This window comes from Pteropus vampyrus, unplaced genomic scaffold, assembly GCF_000151845.1.
Source record: "Pteropus vampyrus isolate Shadow unplaced genomic scaffold, Pvam_2.0 Scaffold304, whole genome shotgun sequence".
NCBI classification, from domain to species: domain Eukaryota; kingdom Metazoa; phylum Chordata; class Mammalia; order Chiroptera; family Pteropodidae; genus Pteropus; species Pteropus vampyrus.
The window spans coordinates 175637-197447 of record NW_011889085.1 but is presented as its reverse complement, the minus strand read 5'-3'; the positions used below and the strand labels follow the sequence as shown (position 1 = coordinate 197447).

At 54.8% G+C, this 21811-nt stretch overlaps 3 protein-coding genes across 4 annotated transcripts in view; 1 reads left to right on the top strand and 2 right to left on the bottom strand.

Annotated features, from left to right (window-relative positions):
• The window catches only part of PCP4L1 (Purkinje cell protein 4 like 1), an 18451-nt gene extending 11345 nt beyond the window's left edge, over positions 1-7106 (bottom strand). Inside the window, exon 1 of the mRNA XM_011377025.2 lies at positions 6900-7106. Within this exon, the coding sequence (XP_011375327.1) occupies positions 6900-6908 (9 nt within the window). The 5' untranslated portion in view covers positions 6909-7106. The remainder of the gene's footprint in view (positions 1-6899) is intronic.
• Positions 7107-13364: 6258 nt separating this feature from the next.
• NR1I3 (nuclear receptor subfamily 1 group I member 3) lies at positions 13365-17672 on the top strand. Its single transcript, XM_011377018.2, has 8 exons — positions 13365-13608; positions 14088-14218; positions 15361-15530; positions 15734-15873; positions 16099-16244; positions 16339-16455; positions 16642-16747; positions 17543-17672. Exons 1-8 carry the CDS (start codon positions 13502-13504, stop codon positions 17670-17672), a joined length of 1047 nt encoding a protein of 348 aa, XP_011375320.1. The 5' UTR covers positions 13365-13501.
• Positions 16916-21350, bottom strand: TOMM40L (translocase of outer mitochondrial membrane 40 like). 2 transcript variants are annotated; one of them, XM_011377013.2, is made up of 10 exons: positions 21164-21350; positions 20694-20943; positions 20342-20409; positions 20011-20103; positions 19622-19723; positions 19362-19467; positions 19066-19188; positions 18887-18963; positions 18602-18704; positions 16916-18454 (listed from the first exon to the last, which is right to left on the bottom strand). In XM_011377013.2, exons 2-10 carry the CDS (start codon positions 20806-20808, stop codon positions 18315-18317), a joined length of 927 nt encoding a protein of 308 aa, XP_011375315.1. In that variant the 5' UTR covers positions 20809-20943; positions 21164-21350; the 3' UTR covers positions 16916-18314. The 2 variants fall into 2 exon arrangements, with proteins under 2 accessions (XP_011375315.1, XP_011375316.1); XM_011377014.2 differs by having other exon boundaries at positions 20694-20843; positions 21164-21304.
• Positions 21351-21811: the final 461 nt, after the last annotated feature.

Below are 21811 nucleotides of genomic sequence, written 5' to 3'. Positions count from 1 at the left end.
GGGGTAGTTTCATAAACAATATAAATGTCTAACCAAGATACTGTATACTTGAAATGAATAAAATAAAATGCTAAAAAAAATTTTCTCAAGCCTCAAATTCCTGGGAGAAGCAATGCGGCAAATTAGGTAGAATCAGACAGCTCTGGGTTCACAGCTTGCCTCTGCATGAACTAATCTGCTCAGATCCCAACTCTGCCATTCCTAGCTGTGTGACATTGGGTAAATCACTTAGCCTTGCTGTGCTCAGACCTCTCATCTGCAGAAGAAAAAAAATATCTACCTTGAAGGGTGAAAAGGACTAGAGAACTGTATATAAAATACCTAGCACGTGTTAAAATAAAATTTTTATTTTAAAGAAATGTAGCTCCAGGTGAAGTGTAAGACTAGGTCAGGTTACTGGGGTGCTGTGGGCAGGCGGGAGCAGACTGGGTGTTGCGTGGGGGCATCCGGGAGTGGAGCCGCCACAGTGCTTCCCCGCTGATTGGAGCTGGACACCTGGGGTTGCTCCAAGGCTCACTCTGCCACCACTGGAGCTTCAGAACTGATCTCCTTTTACTCTAAACCAACCCTGGAAATCACAGTCTCCCTGTCTTCCCAATGTCTTGTCCCCTAAAAATGCTGACGGTGGCTCTAAAGGTCAGGTAAAGGGCCCAACGATAGTTTGCTCAGACAGAAATTGTATTCTGTACAGCAGCTGCCACATCCGTAGTCTTCCCAGGCGAGGGATACACAGGAGGGGCCCTCCTGTACAGTGCCTCCATAAATTTCACATTTCATTTCCAAGAACCCTAAGATGCAGACACCCTTGGGGGTTTTTGTTTTGCTTGTTTGTTTTTGAGTTGTAGACCATGGGGAGAGGAGATTAGTGCTCAGGAGCAGATAAACCCTGTCTCCTCTATCAAGTTCTTTCATTCACTTTCGTGTCCTAAGAACGACTCTGTAAAGCCACTGCCTCCCTCGGATGATTTGTTAGCACTGCCCTGGCCACACCTAGAGACGGTCAAAGCAGCAGCAGCATCACAGACGCTGTCTCCTTGTTGCCACTGCTGGGGAACAGAACCCTGTGGCTCCCGGCCCCATCCACCCTGCCCCCACCTCTAACTGTGTTTCTTACTTTCTTTGTCTCTTTCATCTTTAATGATGTTGCCACAGCAACCACTGTCACCAGAAGAGGTAAGATAGTGTCACCCCTCTGCTCCAAGCAGCAAGTTAGTGCTACCCTTGGGAAAGATAAACCGCTCAGCTCTCCCAGCCCCCTCCCTCACTCATGGGCTCTTGAAGGGGCTCAAGATTATTAACAGGCAGCAACAGCAGGCACAAAGGAGCTTCAAGCCGGGGCCGCTCACACCCCGCACTGGCGCAGCACGGCCTGGCGCTGTGCAGTGAGAACGCGTCACGGGAGCACTGCTGGGGCCCCTGCATTGAGAGGGACAGGCTCAGGTACTCAGAACCCTGTTCCACAGTCCAGGGCAGGGAAACTGAACCCTAAAAATCCTAAACGTGATCCCCAAAAGGCCCCTTTCTTGCCTCTGTATTGCCGGAAATCTTAGGCTTTGCAAGCTCCTTGTTTGCTTCAGAGGCACAGAAGGCAAGGGAGACAGGAGTCATTGCATCTGCTTCCAGGTGCAGACGAGAGACCCCAGCCCCCCAGTCCCTGCTGACTATTCTTCCCCAATGTGAAGTGATGGTCACTGACAAAGGACCTTGGGGAGGCCTCTGCGACTCCCAGTACCCCTGACGGACCTTAGATGCTGTTTTCAGAGCACAGTTGGAACCAGTTCAATTCTCTCAGTGCAGCGACCAGCTGCAGTCCTCAAACAGCTTCAGAAAGCCTTGTTCAAGGTCACCCTCAAGATCATAGAAGTAGAACTAGGAATCCTTACTCGGCGTTCCACACACACATCCTTCTCCCAATACATGGAATATTATTCAAATACCTAAGAGGAATAGAGCTCCCGAGCCCCCTGGTCTGCCCCTCTACCCTCCGCCACCTCACCCCTGTTTCCTGGAATAGCAGTACCCCTACTGGAGTCAAAGGCAGAATTCCTTGGCCATGCCAGCTCATGGTATGCAGTGAGTCAACAGCCCCGGCTCGTCCCCCCAGCACGGGCTGCCACAGTTTAATGAGTGGTTATTAGCAGAGCTCTGCACACGGCTGGGAGCTGCGCCTTCGCCCCACACTGAGGAAGGGGGAGAGTAGTGCCAAAGCATCATTTATTACTATAATCTTCAACGTGCATCCCACCCATGGTGTTAATGTCCCAAAATAAACGTATTAATCCCCACACAGCCTACAAAGCAAACACTCAGCTGGAGGGCCTTGTGTGGGAGGGAGGCCGCACCAAGGACAACAGAACTTAAATGGCACCTCTTTTCCCTGGGTAGGGGGTTGGGAAACCTAGGTGGACACACCTTCAGGAGTTATCCTGGAATGAAGCAATAATCAGGCTTCAGGCAGGAGAACGTGACAAGGCCTAGGTTTTCCAGCACGTGTTTATAGGAACCTTCAGGGATGCAGATCTCTTGGAAAAAGTGGCTTTGGACCTGCCTCCGACCTGCTCCTCTTGCAGGTGAGATAACTCTGGGGCAAGCTGAGCCACTTTGAGCAGCGGGCCTAGAGGATGGATTTAGAAGATTGTGCACTGAGGATTCCGGAATCCCAGGAGGCTTGCACCCCTTACTTTGCCAGTCTGACACACTCGTCTTTCCCCCTTCCTATGTGCCCCGTCCCAAAGCCTTTGTACCCTCCTGGGAAGTCAAGGAGCCAAACAGAGGACTACACATCCGATGCCTATTCGGCCATCGGGTGCACCAGTTTTACCTAGACACCTGCTTCCCTGCACTGGGTCCTTCAGGTCAAATACTGTAGCGTTAAGAGATTGCTCCCATTTCTTTCCTTTCAGAAAGACAGCCTCTCCCCTTGTCCTTGAGGCTCTGCAGTTATGGGAATCAGTGAAGGACACCAGAAACTAAGGACCCACGGAGAGAGGGCTTCCAGGCTTCTCTTTTCCTTCACTCCTATTCACTTACCTACTTTACTTGGGCACATTAGCCTCACCCATTTTTAAGGGGACCAGGCCTCCTATAAGGAAGGGTACTACTTGCCCTGGCTGGTGTTCTACTGAAATGTACCCTGTCGATAAATAACATCCCATACTGGTCTCTTCTCTAGTCTCTTGCTCATCATTTTTTAAATCACACTGCTTAGATTTCCTATAGAAAGTATTTGTAACATATTCCTTAAAGGTTGCATGTTAATTAAATCATTCACTGGGTAACATGTTAAAGGAGTCTTCTGGAAAGTTCTTGTGGGAAAAGAAGTCGGCAGTTCTGTGCCCTAGTCTTGGTTCTAGTACTGTGTAAATTTAGATAATGTTTGGGCCTCAGTTTCTTCATGTGTAAAATGAGAAGATTGGACCAGATGACTTTAGGGCTCCTTAACAAATCTAAAATTATATCATTAAAATGTTTTGATATTTGAGATTTTCTTGGTGAAAGATATATCCTGTATTTTTATTTTGAAGAATTTTGGCAAATTAAGATTTTTTTTTTCTTTCAAAATAGAGTCATGGACAACAATTTGGGACTATAGATAAATAGAAAGAAAACAAGGGAGGCACTCATGGACCAGCTACCCTGGAAAGATGACCACTGAGCTGATCCTTCTTCCTCACCCCCCTCTGCAACCCCGTCTCCATCCCTCTCATCAGTTAGCACCCTCCACAGACAGACATGGACGATGCATCAAGTCTAGGTATTGGGACCCTGGCCACATGACCTATGGGTGCCTGCCCCTAGAGAGACGCAACGTTCCAAGAGGTAACTGATCACGGCCACCACTTAGGAAAAAGAGTTGTCCATATTTCCGGGTGACAGGATGACAAAGTCATCCACTTGCATCAGCCAGAGGCTCCTGCTCAAGCCAACAACCTGGATGGGTGCCTAAGAAAGGGATGAGCAAGTTCTAGAACCAAGTTCAACTTTCCCTTACTTTGGAAGACAGATATTTCCAGAAGGCATCCAACATCCAGTAGCTAATCTTCTAGTTTATATGTCCAAAACAACCATAATGATAACAAAATACCAATGAGAGAAAGAAACTTTTATGTCCTCTAAGTCCCTACCAGGTTCCTAAAAACTGGCTCACAGAAGACATAACGCAATGATGTCACCTTGACCAAACTGCCATTGTGGGGAAGGCTGCAGATTCAGGCACGTGTGCACAGGAAAAAGAATGCTATCCCCATATTGTGGCATCGCATTCCCATTACCTAAGGGGACAGCAGCAGAATAATGAGGAGGGAATACCAGCCGTAAGCTCTCCCCTAGTGAGAACTGATTTGTCCCTTGCTCCAGCCCTGGCAGCCAAAACACAAAACAGATACCATAAGGAGAGTTACCAGTTGTCCATGACCCCTATTTCAATAGAATGATTGCTGGACCAGCGGGTTCCTCCAGCCGGGCTCTTCACGGTCGAGAAATGCAACAGGATCACAGAACTTGTCACTGTGCTTTAAGCTGTGAGTGACATCATATGACAAGGGACTGTCAGAAAGAGCCCTCAGGGACTGAATGCATGTCCCATTCTTCACTGACACCAGAGAAAAGTTATCAAACTGCAAGAGTGGCCTCTCGCAGTGATCCACAGCAATCCGGTCCTGCCTGGGCTGTGAATGCAGCCGAGCCGGAAGGGGCCTGCAGCTCGTCTTCACGAGGCACGGAATGCTCTGCTGCAGTGCCAAGTCGAGCCGGACCCGGCCCACGGCCCCACCAGAACCCCTGCACTTTCTGTTGTTCTGGGTCTGGAGACTCTGCCCCAGCTTCTGTTCTTCCGTTGGAAAGAGAATCTGTAAAGAGATCTCAATCCTCTCATTTCGTGCAGTTTCTCTGAATCAAGGAAACAAGCAGGTGGGGGTGAGGCTTATGTAAGATTCAGGGTACACAGGGCTTTCCTGCGCTAGGCACCTCAGCCTGGAAGAGGAGACCCCCCGGGCTGGCCTGAGAGAAGGAAGTGTCCGAGTCTCCCTAAGGCTCCAGAGCTCTGGGCGACGCTTCCGTTTTTCATCCCGCTTCTATGAGAGGAAGAAAACAGGATGGTTCTTGGCCTCTAGGGAAACAGAGACCCTTGGGGGATCTGGTTCAGAGACAGCTAGTCTCCACGTACACCCAGGTGGCTGCTTCTGGGTTTTATAAATACTCGTCCCTGAAGCCAGGCTCCACTATGTATTTGCTGATAAACTGCTAATTAGAACCAGTTACTTTGACAGCCTGGGACGCTGGGCAGCCCTGCAGACACTGACAGCTAGTCTCCCCCTGAGGACACCACACCAACCGTCCTACTGAGCTCCTGATTGAAGCTAGCCAAGGTCGGCTGCTAAGCCAAGACTTGACTCTCCCTTCGAACACCGAATTGTTTTCCTTGCCACTGAAATGGCTTTGTCACTCCACCAAATACCACCCTAAATGTCAGCCCCTGTAGTGTGTCCTACAGAGAGGCTGTGCACTTCCTCCAAAAAGCACAGGCTAACCACACGTCTTCATGTTGGCATGGCCTTCGATCACTGACTCCCAAGGGATGGCCTGAATTACGACTTTCAGATTTAGAAACACTAATGGGGGCATTGAACTCTGGACTTTAGTGAGAAGAAGGCCAAGGAAATCTCTCTTCTCATATTCAGGCTGAAAGAAGCAAGAGGAAAGAAAATTGAACCATTTCTTTCTTTTCTTTTTGAGAGGCTGCCATAGTCACAGTCACAACTAGCTAAGGGACTGGAATCCACTTTAGTTCATGTGCAGCGCCCAGACTAGCTGAATTTTCCAGGATAAATTCAGTGGACATGGCAACCAGGACAATGTAGCAGTTGGCACTCATCGGCCCCCTGGAGGACAACTTTTGGGAGGAACTAGCAGAACCCCTACTAAAGATGAACACTCTAAACACTACTCTAAAACAGAGTAACACTAAAGGAACACTCTAAAATAGAAAAAAAAGAAACGGAGCAAACGACAACAGCTAACAGACCGGGTGCCTGCTCGGTGCCTGCTCGGTGCCTACTCTCCGGACGTTGCACATACGATCTCATTTAACCGTTAGAACGACCAGCATTATTCTCACGTGACAGAGAAACCGAAGCACAGAAAGGTTTAGCAGGTGGCCCACGACCGCCGTGGCCGTGAAGTCTGTGAGTTCCGGGCTGGAATCTGGCCCACGGCCGAGCGTTGGCTGGGCCGCGAGCCCCCAGGTACCGGGGACGGGTTGCAGAGAGCAAGCCTGCGACGCCGCTGCCCAGGCCGAGTTCGGCCGGGAGGGAAGACCCTGCCGCGCTTGCGGGCAGAGGCCCGTGTCCTCGAGCGCAGCCGAACGCGGGAGGGGTCCTGCCGAGTCTGCCTTGACCCCCGCCCGTGAGCGGCGTTCTGTGGAAAGAGGACAGCACAGCCGGGGGACGAGGCCTGGCTGGAAGGGACACCACGGAACCTGACGAAGGACCCAGGCAGCGCGAGCACCGCAGAGGGGGCTCTACTCTGAGGGGACATCTCCGCCGAGGCCCCAGGCGCCACCGCAGGGGCTTCTGAACGCCGGAACGGTCCCTCCGCTCCTGTTTCCTGATTAGACGCTGGCGGGTGGGGGAGAGTGACCCCCTCGGGGGACGCGGGAGAGCAGAGCCGGGGAGCCCAGGCACCGGCAGCCTGGGGCCGTGACGGACGCAGAGGACAGCGTCCCGAGGAGGCGACTCCTCACCTGAGACCGCGGCACCTGCGAAGCGCCACCCGCAGCGGCGACTCGAAGCCTCCCTCCTCCAGTCACTGCCCAGCCCCCTCTCCTCGCCCCCGGGGCCCGGCCACCCCCGCGTCCCCTCGCGCCCCGGGACCCGGAGCCTCGGGGCCCGGCGGCCGCTCACCTCGCTCATCGCGGCGGCGGGGCAGAGGGGCGGCACGTGCACTGAGGGCCCCGGGGACGGCGCGGCGACAGCTGCTAAGCTGGGGTGGCAGCGCCGCCTGGCCAGGCGAGGAGAGTCGGTGCGGGAAGCCCCGCTGGAGGACCGTGCCCGGCTCCCGGGGCTCGCTCCACCGCCGGGCGCCCGCCGATCAGCGCCGCTCCGCGCGGCGCCTCGGGCCCCGCCTTTTATAGTCGGCTCGGGCCCCGCCTCCAGCCAGACCAATACGAGCGCCCCCTGCCGCAGAGTGACAGCCCCTCGCACCAATGGAGGCAGGCCCAGAGGCCCGCTGCATTTCCAAGTAGGGTAAGGCTGTCGGAGCGCGGGAAGGAGGGGCGAGCGTCAGGGCCCAGAGCTCACAAGGAGAAAAGGGGGAGCGCAGGGAGAGGGAGGGCAGGCAGGGGCGTGTGAGTTTGAGAAGGCGAGGAAAGTAGAGCTGGAAAGAAACCAAGATGGTTCGTGGGAAGCAGGAAACAATGAATGAAAGGGGTAAAGGCAGGAGGTATTACGAGTAATTTACTGATAGGGTGGCGGTCTGCCTAAGAGAAGGGCGAAAGGGCAGAAGGACAGAGAGGGAGGCGCAAGTGGGCAGTATTCCGTGGCAAGGAACACGGAAATTGCGAAGTGCCTGTTTGATTTGGAAGATCATAAATCTTAGGTGTTGAGAGATGTTTCGATTCATCAGTCCTACCTCTCACATAATGCAAAAAAAACCTTCCCCAACAAAATGATGATTCCCTAGCATCCACCCAAGTAGGGACTGAGCTCCTCCGAAAAGCTTATTCGTTCAAGTTCAATCTGACAATGAGCCTCCACTGTGCCAGGCATGGTGGTGAAGCTGTAACAAAAGGAGACACACGTATGACCTGACACCTATTGTTGCCATTAAAATAGGTTTCAATATGCGAGTTCTAGCTCTTAGAGTCTAGCTTGCTTCTTCTTGCAATTCAGGTAGCAATCTATTTGGCGGTCCATGTTTGAGGACCAAAACTGGCCAAGGGGACCCTGCCCAGGTGTAGGAACCAGATGTGACAGATAAAGCTCACAGCCTAATCTATAGATTATTTTTCGATAAGATGGAACTTTACTAAATAATTAATGTTGTATAAGTTTTAAGAAAAAATATGATTAGAGCAAGATGAAAAGAAATAGAACACCTAGATAAATGTCATGAACTTTCTGATAACTTCAACAGCGATTCCTGTGTATGTAAATATCTACCTTCTTTGTACTCTAAGGAAATCTTTTCAATTCTCTTGGAAGAGGGCATTGTAAAACCTCTTAGCCTGCTTACAGCTTCAGTCAGCCAAAGCCAAACACTCAGCTTTAGCTGTTACTCCCTTCGGACAGTTTTTTTTATGGCCTGTAATAGCTGAGTCCTTTATAGCTCAGCTTCCCTCGGCAATCACTCACCTCTTCTCAACGACAGATTCAGGTTAAGACCTTGAACAAACACCCTTTCTCTAGATATATCTCTGTGCTTGTACATTTTCTCAGCCAGGTCAGAAACAGACAAGATGCAAAAAAGACCATGTCTCGTCCCACAGCCTCCTGCGATACTCTGGCTCTCATTTTCCAAAGGGAATGTGGTGGTCTGAGTCCCTTAGTTTCTAACTAGGCTAGCTCCTCCTCACTCTGCAGCTTGCTGCTCTGGCTTCCCTCACCTTTCTAATGAATGGGAAATTAGCAAAGAAAAGCCTGTCTTTACTGAAACAGATCTCTCCAAAGTTCTTCAACAGCTGTGTGAAATTATAAAGGAAATTCGAGGTCCTAGATTAGAGGTCAGCCAGCTTCACCTGCAACAGCCAGAGAGGAAAGATTTTAGGTTTCGTGGGCCTTATGGTCTCTGCTGACACTCCAAGTCTCCCATTACAGTCTGAAAACAGTCACAGACAACACATAAACAAATAGGTGTCACTATGTTCTAATAAAACTGTTTGTGGACACTGAAGAGTAAATTTCATGTAATTTTCATGTATTATGAAATAGTCTTTTTTTTTCCTTAAAAAAATTTTTAATTTCGAAGCTCTTCTTAGCTCAAAGGTTGTATGAAACAGGCTCACAGGCCATAAACTGCCAACCCAGCCACAGATGATGAAATACTCAGGTACACTACAACAATAAGTTATGTAACAATAAACAGTAACAGGTCAAAGAGAAAAGACACTGTTCAGGACCAAAAGAGTCAAAAGCTTCCTGGAGAAAATGGGATTTGGGTTGGACCTTAAAGGAAGGGTAAAATTTAGACACACGGTGGGAGGGGTCTGTCTGGCATCTGGGAGGTAAGAGAACAATGATGAAAGACAAGTTGATGATGCGGAAGTTGCAGGAGACATGGAACGGCCTTAAATATCAGAATGAGGACTTAAACCTGACCCTCATACAAACGGTGTTTCTACATTGTTCTTGCAGAGGAAATGCAAGGCCGAATTGACAAGAGTAAAAGTCAGAGCAGGGAGACCGAGATGGGGACATCGCAGTTGTGCCAAGTGCAAGAGTCTGGGTGAATGTAGTGACAGCAACGGAAGAGAAGGGACTACGTCACGAAACACAAGGCACGAAGAACCAATAGACGCGGCGACTAACAGGATGTAGACGAGAACTCAAAGTGACCATTGGAATTCAGGACCAGGAAACTGGGAAAGTTCTTCAAGCATTCATTGGTTATTTGGCACACATCCCAGCCAGGACCTGTACTGGGTGTCGGGGAAAGAAGACCCACGTGGCGTACAGATGACAGTTTAGTAGCAGAGAGATGGTCAGCGAAGGCAATGTTGTTATCCATGCTATGACAGAAGTTTGGGCGAGGGCAGTGGGAGTCCAGAGAAAGGACTAGAATGAGATTTAATGCGAACAGGTGTCAAAAAGAAACTGCTAAGAATAGCAAGGTCCCTGGACCCGGGCTGTGGAGTCTGGAGACACCCGTGTACTGGAAAGGGGGTAACCAAAGTCGGGATGTGGAGGTGCTCTGGATACTGTTGTGTTCAGATGTTAGCTATTTTTACATTTACCAGAGCCGTGTGACTAGACGAACTGTCAGGGAGGAACACGGACGAAGAAAGGTGGGGAGCTTGAAACTGAGCATTGAAGAAAAGCCCACAGTTTTTCCTAACTCACAGGCTTAGGAATAAAGGAGAACCCAAGAAAAGAGAAAGAAAAAGGAGCTGTTAGAAACAAAGATGGAGAAGCAGGAGTGCGTAACATCGCAGAGGCCAGTGAGAAAGGGTTTCTGAGAAGACGGTGTGGCTGCAGGCAGGCGAGAACTGCGGAAGGTCGCCTGGGCCACAGGAGACCACTGGCGAATGCAGAGATGGGGGAGTAAAACCAGGTTACAGGGTGCAAAGGGAAGGAGGCAGCCTGCAACCGTCAAGGAAGTGTTTGTGCCAGAACCCGGGGCACCAAACAGACTGGAAACCTGGCTCAGCAGACACCCGAGTTGGGTCGCCACATGTCAAATGCAGATGCGGCCCCTATTTATTGCGGGGTGGGAGCGGCAGGCAGCTGCGGTTCTAACAGGAATCAGACTAGACTAATGAGAATCTGGTCAGAGTCAGGACGGCAAAGGATGATCAGCTGGGAGAGACAGCCACCGAAGGGAAACGAGAAGCGTCATCCAGATGACACCATGGAACCCACATGACTGGCATGAAGCAGATACCTGCTAAACGTTTGCTGAGTGAATGACACGATGCCACGTGCAAAGAGCATGAGTTTGGAATCAGACCTCAGTTTGTGTCTTTGACTATTTGTTCCTTCCACAAACAGTCATCACATGTGCCAGGAGTACATAGGACCCTCAGGGGCCAAAAGTAAAAGAGGCAGTGCTGGACCTGACAACTCAGAGTCGGAAGGAAACAGACAGGTGCTCCGCAATGTGGTGTGTGCCAGGACCAACGTGAGCAGAGGTGTAGCCTGGCTCCCAGGCTCCCAGAGGTGACCCTCGGTGCTCTGGCCTGAAGGCCCAGAGGTCGGGAGGTCCAGGGAGGGATGTGTGGAGATCCCGAGCAGACAGAATACGAAGGGCAGATGTTTGGAGGCAAGTAAGCACAGTGTGTTCAGGGAACCCCAAGTGCTCACGCACCTGTGGAGCCAGAGCGTGAGGTGTCAGGTCAAGGGGAGGGACGTGGAGTGGGAACACTTGAGGCCAGAGCAATAAATAGGGGCCAGGTCACAGAGGACTTTGTGTGGCATGCTAACGAGTTTGGATTTTATCCCGAAGGTGATGAGGAGCAAATGAAGAATTTTAGACAGGGAAGAGACATGATCAAATTTGCATTTTAGAAATGGCAACAGCATGGAGATTGGGGTGGAGGAAAGGAGGCTGTCACAGTAACGCGTAGGGGACAGTGGGGACCTGAACTCAGACAGGAGGCTGTGGGCATGTTCGGGCAAGCAAGCGGGGATGACAGGGCATGGCATCTGGTCACTTTTAGAGGGTGAGGGAGGGAAAGGAGGCCCTGCCTGCATCTCAGCCTCAGCTCTGTCTCTCTAGACCTCTCCCCGCCCACTCCTAGCCTAAAATATTCCGCCCCAGCAAGACGGGCCTGCCAGTGGGGCTGCCATCCTGCTCCGCTGTACCTGGCTTCTTGAATTTCTCAGGTTGCACCCTCTGCCTGAACTGCCTTTTGTTTTTACCTGGCTAATTCTTCATTATCCTTTAAAAATCAACTTGGTCGTCGCTCCTTCAGGAAGCCTTTCCTGCCTCTTTCTCATCGCCCCCTTGTCAAAGCAGGGCCAGGTGCCCCCATCTGTGCTCCCAGGGTGCTCTGCGCACAGCAGCACCGGTGATCTGACGACACTCCTTTGTGTCTCTCCAAAGGTCTGTCTCCCCGACCAGCACGCTCAAACTCCACGGGGACAGGGGAGCATCTTGTTCATCTTTCCATTCCTCGTGTCTCACAGATAGCAGATTCTTGATCAATGTTTGGTGATTGAACGAATCAGTGTGAATTCTAACAGAGTCACACTCGAGCAAAGATACCAATGGATGCGCACACGTACAGAGGCTTATACCTCCCGGGCCCAGATCTGAGCGCTGTGTTCTCCAGAAGCCCGCTCATCTCAGGATGCAATACGCTGTGCACACTCAGGTGCAGTGCCACTTGAAGGGAAGGCCGCCCACTCATTCGGGGACCTAAACAGGCTCTCGTTAACTCAGTCTCTTCTCTCTCTGTGTTTTCATGACTGTGGCCTGCACTTGGGTTTTTAACTCATCTGTAGAGCAACATTAATTATAATGTAAATCTTAACTGGAGAAGCAGAAGACATGACAGAAAAAAAAGGGGGGAAAGGAAACTGCTTCTGTCCCGTGGGAGAAGAGTGTAAGGAAGTGCAGAAATGGCCAAAGTCCCGAGAGAGTACAGGGACAAGGACCTTTCTCGCTGGAAGCCTGAGACTTGGACTTCATTACAGCGTGTGTGGGATCAGACTTATCCAACATATTGCCCATTCCCTAAACATCCAAATAGTTTTGGAAATCACTTTTTCTATTCGCTGATGTTGAGAGAGCATGTACATACTCCTTACACCTGCAGAAACGCTCTTTGGTGCCCACAAAGCGCACTGGACAGCCCCGAGCGCTCTAATTTCTGGTTCTTAAACTTACTCGTAAGGCGCGTAATTTGCAGGGCCCACTGAAAAATGAAAATGCAGAGCCCCTTCCTCAAAAATCATTAAGAATTTCAAGAGAGCAACGTCAAGACCAAGACCCCTCCCAGCACAAGGCCCTGTGTAACTGCATAGGTCACATGCCCGTCAGCCAGCTCTGGCACAAGAGTCCCCAGACTCATGCCAACTACCTCCAGTTTGTCAGAGGCCGCTGCGGGCTTGGCCCTCCAAGTCAGGAAGCAGGGTCCCCTCCGGCCCTCCGCAAGACTCTGCCTGCCAGGGCTTTCCATCCAGAAGCCTCCTGCACATGTTCCCCTGTTTCTTCTGCCTTTGACACTGCGTGTGAAGAAGCCTGCTCTGCTGCCCACTCTCTTCCCGGCGTGTCCAGGAGCCACACCAGGTCTAGCCTGAACTGGGCAGGAGGGGAAACTGCCAAGGGTCTGATTAGGGGCAGCTCCTAATGAGTCACGACCTCCGCACCTATCAGGGCCCCTCCCCATGTGCCAGCAAGTGGCACCAGGGGCATGATGGGAAAACCTCCCACAGGCCTTCGCTCTGGGTCCAGAGTCTGTATGCTCCCTGGGTAGTCTCTACGAACTGGCGGCCACAAGCAACTCAAGTCCCTCATTTTCCAGGTACCCAGGGCCACGATCCCTAAACCTGGGCAGCGGCTGAGACCAAGGGGGAAGTTGGGGTAGATTAGGGGTTTGGGGAGAGGCACCGCACTCCAGAGTCTGCGGCCTGCAGGTGACATGCTGCCTCAGGGGAGCAGGTAGGAAAGCCTTGGGTGGCCAGAGACTAAAAACAATAAGGTGGTGATAACGTAGGTGTCCGGCCCAGGGCATGTTTGGGAAAATGCTCTGCAGGGGGCGGACAAGAGGGTCACCGGTGGCCCAGAGCTGACAGCTGACCCCTCCCACACTCAGGGGCCTGTGACAGCCACCTCAGCCCCTGAAGCCATGGCTGGCGGGGAAGATGAGCTGAGAAACTGTGTGGTGTGCGGGGACCGAGCCACAGGCTACCACTTCCATGCCCTGACTTGTGAGGGCTGCAAGGGTTTCTTCAGGTGAGAGCCGACCCACTCCCCAGTAGAAACAACCCCCAGACTGCCTGCCAGGCAACCTTTGAGCCCTGTCACAGGCCCCAGCTAGTCCGGTTACATCACTCCTGCATCCTAGGGCCTAGCGCCCTGTGGCCAGCTCGTGGCATCTCGCCAATCGCCATGCTGTATAAACAGGGGCATAATACCAGGAAGGCCAGGTGTGTGCCCGTGGACACAACCCCTCAGACAAGAGGGCTCACTGTGTGGCTCACTGCCCACCAAGGCTCAGGCTGGTGCTGCGTCAGCTCGGCTCCCCGGACCTATCCTGTGCCCCCTGGAAATGCTTGAGTACATCGTGCCCCGTCCACCCTGAAAGACCTTTGGACACGGCTCAGATTAGCCCGTGCCACCAGAGGTTCTTCTAAACCATGTCGTCTCAGCGCCTCATACAGCCGCCTGTTCACTGCTGTTCCCAACCCTCACAGAGTCTCTGTCTCTCACAGACGAACAGCTGTCAAAAGCTCTGGTCTCGCCTGTCGCTTTGCTGGAAGCTGTAAGATCAGCAAGGCCCAGAGGCGTCACTGCCCAGCCTGCAGGTTGCAGAAGTGTCTTGACGCCGGCATGAAGAAGGACAGTGAGTCAGCCTCCTCCCACCCCAAGAACCCACAGACTATCTCTCTGCTCGCCCCTGTTCTCACAGTGCCTTCTCCACACAGCGAGCACAGTAAGCTTCTCGAAACAAGTCATACGATGTCAGTGTTCTGCTCAAAGGTGCCAGTGGCTCTTCGTCTCCCCGCAGCCCATGACCTCACGCTGGCTCCCCACCGTACCTGTCAGGCTTCATCCCCTACGCTTTCCCCTAGTTCCACCCACCCCGCCCCACTGGCTCTAGCGCCCCCTTCAGACACACCTGGCCCACACTCTCCTCAGGACGTCTGCCCTTCTGGCTGTCACTCCCTCCCCTGGAGGACTCTTTCCTAGGTCCTCGGCTTGCTTTTTCTCTTCTGCCTCTCAAGTATAGTGCCTGTCACTCATAAGTACTCAGTAATCATTGAACTGATTACCTAGTGCTTCTTCTGTGTGCCAGCTAATGAGGCTGTCCTCCCAGCAGACAATGTAACTGGGCTCACCAGAAGTCAACTTGCCCAAATTCACTCAGCTAAAAAGTTGTGGACTTAGCGCTCCAGCTCCGCGGTCTGACCTCCGGGCCTCGGCTCTGTCCCGTGACACCGCACTGCTTTTCAGTGTGGAGCAGTGGAAAAGAAACTGCAGAAGTCCAATGGTCTGGGTTGGAATTCAATAGACATCACTTAAGTACTTTGTGACCTTGGACCTGTCACTGGAATCTCAGCCTGTCGAGGTTTCTGAAAAATATCGGTGACAATGCCTGCCCTGTTTACCCACGGCATTGTTTCGTCCTGTGGGATTTAAGCTCAGAACCTTTGTGATTATAATGCTATGCAAACATAAAATGATGCTTTAGGTATCGAGAGCCCTCCCTCTTCAGTGTCCCCCAGAGGCCGAACGTCCAGCCCTGTGGCCATCTCACTGTCCGCCCCGCCTGTCTCCACCCAGTGCACTGCTTTTCCTCACAGTGGGGGGAGTGTACAGGGAGCCCCAACCCCCAGCCTCCGGGACATCAGCCAAGCCCAAGGAGGCCTCTGAACCTCCCTCCCTCCCACATGCCTCACTGCAATGCGTCTGGTCAGGACCTGGCAGAGGGATGTGCTCTCTCCTGGTCTCAATAGTTCTGTCATGTCTTTTGCCTGGGCACAGTGATCTTGTCTGCAGAAGCCCTGGCACTGCGGCGAGCAAAGCAGGCCCAGCGACGGGCACAGCAAGCACCCCCCGGGCTGAGCAAGGAGCAGAAGGAGCTGGTCCAGACACTCCTAGAGGCCCACGCCCGTCACGTGAGCACCATGTTTGGCCAGTTCGTGTGCTTCAGGGTGAGCACTGAAAGGATTCGAGCTGGAATGTGGCCAAAAGGGGGCCCGAGATGGCCTGTCCAAGGGAGGGGGCGGGATGCCTGCAGCAACTCAGAGGGCCCGGGCCTCGCAGGCAGCTCGGCCCAGAGCCCTTCTGAAATAAGGGTGGAGAGGCCAAAAGCGGGGCGAGGCCCGGCATCTCACTCGGGCTCCGATCTCTGCAGCCTCTGCCTCACCTGTTCATCCACCACCAGCAGCTGCCCGCCTCGCTGCCCATGCTGCCTCTCTTGATGCACTACGCGGACGTGAACACGTTCATGGTACAGCAGGTCATCAAGTTCACCAAGGACCTGCCCTTCTTCCGGTGTGTGCCCTCCCACGGCTTCAGGAAGAAAACACTCCATCCCCCCCACCACCAAAAAGCAGAACAAAACAAAAACATAGCACTGAGCAAACTAAGCCATCACTCCACCTTTCCAGGAACCAGGTCTTCAGTCCCCAGCTTTCAGTGTCACAGCAGAAGTGGGAGTCCTCTCGCTCCCTGAAGTTCCAGCTGGTGACCAGGGCACCCGTTTCCTGCCCCCCACAGGTCCCTGCTCATTGAGGACCAGATCTCCCTTCTCAAGGGGGCAGCTGTAGAAATCTGTCACATCGCACTCAATACCACGTTCTGTCTCCGAACACGAAACTTCTTCTGCGGGCCTCTTCGCTACACAGAAGAAGACGGAGCCCTAGGTGAGCCGGCCAGAACAGCAGGACAGCTCGGGTCCTTGTGGTGTGGCACGTGGCAAGGTGACCTGAAGGCTCCTAAGCCCGGTCTCTCCCACAGTGGGGTTCCAGAAAGAGTTCTTAGAGCTGATCTTCCGCTTCCACGGGACCCTGAGGCGGCTGCAGCTCCAGGAGCCCGAGTACGTGCTCATGGCGGCCATGGCCCTCTTCTCGCCCGGTGAGCCCCCAGCCCGGCAGCTTTGGTCCCCACGGCTTGGTCCTGCTCCTTGAACCTATCCACCTGGGCCTTTTAGTCGTCAACCCCGGGGAAGGGGTGTATCCCAGCCTCGGCTGCCTAGAGCACTGTGACCACCCCCCCAACCCATCTCACCCCGTCCCACCCCCCACGCTCCCCGTCCTGCAGACCGGCCCGGCGTGACCCAGAGGGACAAGATTGACCAGCTGCAAGAGGAGGTGGCGCTGACTCTACACAGCCACCTCAGAAGCCAGCAGCCGAGGCCGCGGGACCGGTATGGGGGTGACCGGGCGCTCGGAGGCTCAGGCAGGGAGAGGTTGGGACACACGGAGCTCAGGAGAAACACTTTAGCTTCCCTTCCTTCGGGAACACAGTTCCCCTGGGGAGCTAGCCCTTCCCTCCCGCCTCACACAGACGCAGCACCCGAACCGTTGCGTCTGCCGTTGCGCCTCACTTTTCCAGATTGTTTTATTCAGTAGAGATGCTAAGCAGTGGCCCGCAGGCTCTGCATGACAGCATTCCCGAGGCTGGGGACACCCATCCCCTCAGCCATCCGACTTCTCCAGACCAGAGCAGCCTTCCAAGGGTCTCGCTCGTTCTCTGCCGGCCCTTCCTCACCCCTCCGTCTCCCACCTGTCATCCCCTCGATGTCAGTCGTTCACGGCTTCATGGCCAAAGCCTGTCCCTGGCTCCAGTCCGTGGCCTCTCCAGGTCCGGAGGTGTGCTCCACATCCACTCTGGTTCATCTTCAATGAGCCGGAGGACACGCCCACAGAACAGGGCCACCTTCTAGAACATGCTCTAGGAGGCAGGCCCTCACATTCCACAGGGCTGAAGTTTGGCCACACTTGCGGCTGCCTCCACATATGGCCCTCAGAGTTCTGAGTTCGAGACAAACGGCATGGGGAGAGAAGACAGGGGACCTCTGAACGGCGGACTAATCGGCCATGCCAGAACGCCTCTTTCTCTAGCGCTCGGACCCAGTTTTGCTGAGGTGGCTCAGGGCACCGAGTCAGGACAGGACTCTCAGCTGCCTGTTTCCCTGGTGACCCCACTCCCTCTTCCACAGGTTTCTGTATGCGAAGCTGCTGGGCCTGCTGGCTGAGCTCCGGAGCCTAAATGACGCCTACGGACAACAAATCCAGCACATCCAGGAGCTGTCCGCCATGATGCCCCTGCTGCAGGAGATCTGCAGCTGAGGCCCCGCTCGCCTCCTGCCCCGGGCCCCTGGACACGCTGCGCTGGGCAGGCCAGGGGCTGGGACCAGCAGCGAGGGAGCCTGGTGGTCACAATGAAAGACTAAAGTGATGAGTGCCTCTTCGTGCAGTCGTGGGGGGAATGGTGGGTGCTGACCACGGGGTGAAGCTGTTCTCAGGAAGCACAGGAGTGGGGGCGGCGCTCCTTCTGGGAATGAGTGGCCCCACTTTCTCAGGTCAAAGGCTGCTTCCCAGCCTTGGAAGGCTCTGGGACAGAAACCAAGATGGAGAGCTAGTCTCATGCAGACCTTTCTGCTCTGATGAGGAAGAGGCGAGGTGCTTTAATCCACAGGGACGTGAAGGGCAGAGTGACGGGGGACAGCTCGGCCACACATACGCCCTAACCCTCCTCCCGCTGTCCAGAGCCACAAACATGAGAAGATGACGCTGGGGCTGGCGGCAGAGGGGGAGCCTCCAGCCACTGCCTCCCCAGCTCCAGTTCTGAGGAGGGCACGGTGCTGTCCCCCACTCTGCTCCCGGAAACTCGAGGTCACCCAGCAAGGGGGGCTCCGGAGAGGGGCTCATTTCTGGCCCGGGGGCACCTGACTCAGGGGTTGCAGCTGCTGTGGGGGCTCTGGGACGACCTCAGCCCACAGTGACGCTGAAGCCACAGTGGAATCGGTTGCGCCAGTGATTGAGGAAGGCCCCAAGGGCCAGGGTGACCGGCAGTGGGGGCATCTTCTTCTCCAGCACGGCGCCCACGCACCAGTTACTGTCGACCATGCCTGTGGGGAGGGGAATGCAGACTCGGTCGCTTCACGAGCTGGGAGAAAGGGGCCTCAGAAGGAGGGTGAGGCTTCCTGCCCCCTGCCCGCCCCAGCCCCCTCGGCCCCTCTCCTCCGAACATCGAACATCGCCTCAGTAACCCTCACCTCTAAACACCATGTTGGCCTGGGGCAGGGTCAGATGGTAGCCAAAGGAAAAGGCTGTGTCTTGTAGCCTTGTGTTTGCCTCAAACTCCACTCCAACCTGAACCTGAGGGTCATGAGCAAGGATGGGAGAGGGGTCTGTCTCGGTGGAGGGGTCCCAACCAGCGTCAGCAGCATGGAATGAGAGTGCGGGGGTCCGCGCGCGGGAAGAACAGTAGGTTGGGGCGCGGAGGTCGGGGCGGGCGTCGTGGCCGCTGTGCCGGGTGGGGGATGGGTCAGCAGTCTCACCTGCTCATTCGCTCTGTGGTAATAGCTGGCATGGGCCCCACCTGATCCCACATTCAGTGTAGCCACCCAGTGTACAGCTGCGAAGAGAGAAGGCGCGTCACCGTCGCCGTCACCGCAGCAGCACGCGCGCCCGAGACCTGGCCACGCCCAGAACCTCCCCGCCCCCCACTCCTCCGTACTCGAGTACTTCCCGGCCAGGGTCAGGATGGCTCCCTCTTCTCCTGGCCGTCGGTGATAAACCAGCTCTCCTCCCAACACCAGCCGATGAGTGAGGCTCTGCAGGAAGTGAGCGACCACAATCACTAGAGTGGGAGACGTGGAGTCAGTCGTAGAGAAGCCCTCACCCCCAGAAGCCCCCACCCCAGCCGCCCGAGAAGCTGCTTTTCTAATCCCTGCAGTGTACAGACGACAGAGGCATCGCCAACGTGAGCGAGTGGGCAGCCAAGATAAAAAGAACCCTGTCCTGGTCCCTCACCCGATTCCCCAATCAGGTCAGGGTTTCCCAGGGTCAGCGTGGCCGTGTAGTCACCACCCCGATACTCGCCATCAAACTGCCATGTCAGGAACTTGGACTGCTGAGTCTGGGTGGGGAGAGGAACAAGTGAACCCTCTTTCCCCGTTTGCCATCACTACCACCTCCGCTCCTCTCCCTGGAGCCCCGCCCCACTCCCCCCAGGACGCTGGTGGAGGAGGAGGGAAGTGCTTCGGTAGATGAAGGCAGGAGCCATGGGTCACCTGGAAGACAGCCTTGGCTCGGAGCCGCTCTGCCAAGAGGAGCAGGACCTGGGCGTTAAGGCTGCCACTGCTGTCCAAATCCCCTAGCACGGTGGGGAACACCTGTTGGAGTGTAGTCGGGAAGACTAAGTGGGTGGCTCCACTCTGGCTAGAGCCAAATACTGTAGGTTTTCGCGGTAACCAGCGCCCCCCAGTGGAGGCACAAAGAAAAACTCCCACCCACCACACACAAATGGGTCCCCGCCCTCTCCCCCTCAGAAGAAAAAAACCCAGGGAAGCAGGCCGGGGCCCTGCCCATTCCTCCCCACGACACCCATATTTCCTCCTCTTCCAGGCCTGGGCCCCAGGTGGGCTGTTGGGGAGATGGCCCAGGTATGTGGAGCCCTCACCTCAGTGGGGCTGAGTTGCCAGTCCCCCGCATAGGCCGCGTGGAGGTGGTAGCCCGGCAGCCCCAGGGTGCTCATGTGCACGGCGTGAGTCACCTGCGGGGAGAGAGGCCAGAGGAGGGCAGAGACTTCCTGCTCCGTTTCCATCCCCGTGCCACCCTCATCCTCTCCCCATCCAGCAGGCCTTTGAGAATCCCAAATGTGCCAGCATGTGCAGAGGGTCGCCTGATTCAAGGCAACGAGTCCCACAGGCAAGGGAGGTCAAGAGAGCCCCACATTCGCCCTCCCACAGGCCGGGAGGGACAGGGAGGAGGGGCCAGGGAAGTGGGAGCACCTGGAAATGGCTGCTCAGAACCTTGTTGACCACGAGCTTCACTCCGTCCATCTGTGCTGGGAATACGTCTGAAGTGGGGGAGGAACAAGGACGCAATGAGCACAGACAAAGCACCCTACCCCAAGAAGCAGTCTCTCCTTTCCACCCGCAGAAAGCGCTTTGCAGGAACTGACCTCCTCCCTTCAGGCCCTGCAAGGAAGCGCTGCGCCCCATGCGGGCAGCTGGTCTGCCCTGAGGCTAGCTGTCCCCGCTATGTTCCCCCCTTCCCTGCTCCCATCGCTGGACACCCAGCATTCTAGACCCGCCCACCTCTGCCCTTTCAGCCTGAGACACCCAAATGCCAACTTCTCACCTTTGCATAGCCGGTGCAGCTCATCGAAGCTCCCGGGGTTGGGCAGAGGTTCCTCTCGACGGGGGCTCCGGCGGGGCAAAGCCCCAATCGGTGCCAGGCCCAGCGTGTTCCCCATTTCAGTCCAGAGGACGGGGAGGGGCAGGGGTTAGCCTGGGAAAGGATGCTATTCCTCCCTCTACCCCCCACGGGCCCCACCTCCCATCATCCGGCTCCCCAGTCCCAGAAACTTCCACATGGTCCGACGCTAGACCTGGAACGCGAAGAGTCGGGGGAGAGGACACCGGTGGGGAGACTGAATACCGGGCACAGTTCCGTCTCATCTTTGATCCCTCACCCCCATCTGTCACCCCTGGTCCCTACCCGGCTCTCTAGCCCTAGCCCCAACCAGAGACCTCGCCCAGCTTCCTACTCTTTCTACTCTTCATTCCTAGGCCACAAGGCGAGGCTTGCAACGGAGCAGTAGCCCTTACCGTCTCAGAGCATCGTGCAGCCCCTATCCCCCCGGCACACCCCGGTCATCTTGATGGGGGCAGCCATCTTGAGTGATGGCAGAACTGCGGCTTCACGCTGCATTTTCGGCGTGGTCATGAACGCCATTTTGGAAGTGGGCAAAAGAAAGCTTTCAGAGTCCCGACCTACCCTCGATTGGGCCCCGCCCAATCGACTTAAAAAAAAAAAGAGGCGCGGTCTCCCAGAGGCCAATGGGAGAGGAGGAAGCAGAGGAGCGGCAGGCCCAGCGTCCAGAGAGCTCCGGCCCCCGCCGCAGCTGCAGAGGTGGGCGGGGCTCGGTGACAGCCCCGAGATTTAACTCAGTGAGTGATGGCCTTAGGTCGCTCGGCCTGGGAGCGTTCAGGACACTAGAGGGAGCGTCTTGGAGCTTGGGCCGCTAAAGCTCCCCTCCTCTGCCTTTTGAGGAGAGCGGCGGAGGGAACGACTAGGAGGACTTCTTCGGAAGCCTAGTTCGCATGGCCCCCGGCGCCCGGCCCCCACCTGCACGCCAGCACGCCAGCCCCGTCTCATCACACATGAACTCGAGAAGCGACAGAGTCGCCCTCTGCCCCTCACTCCTGCCCCTAATTTCAGCTCCTTTCTCCTTTCTTCTGTCCCCCAATATTTCT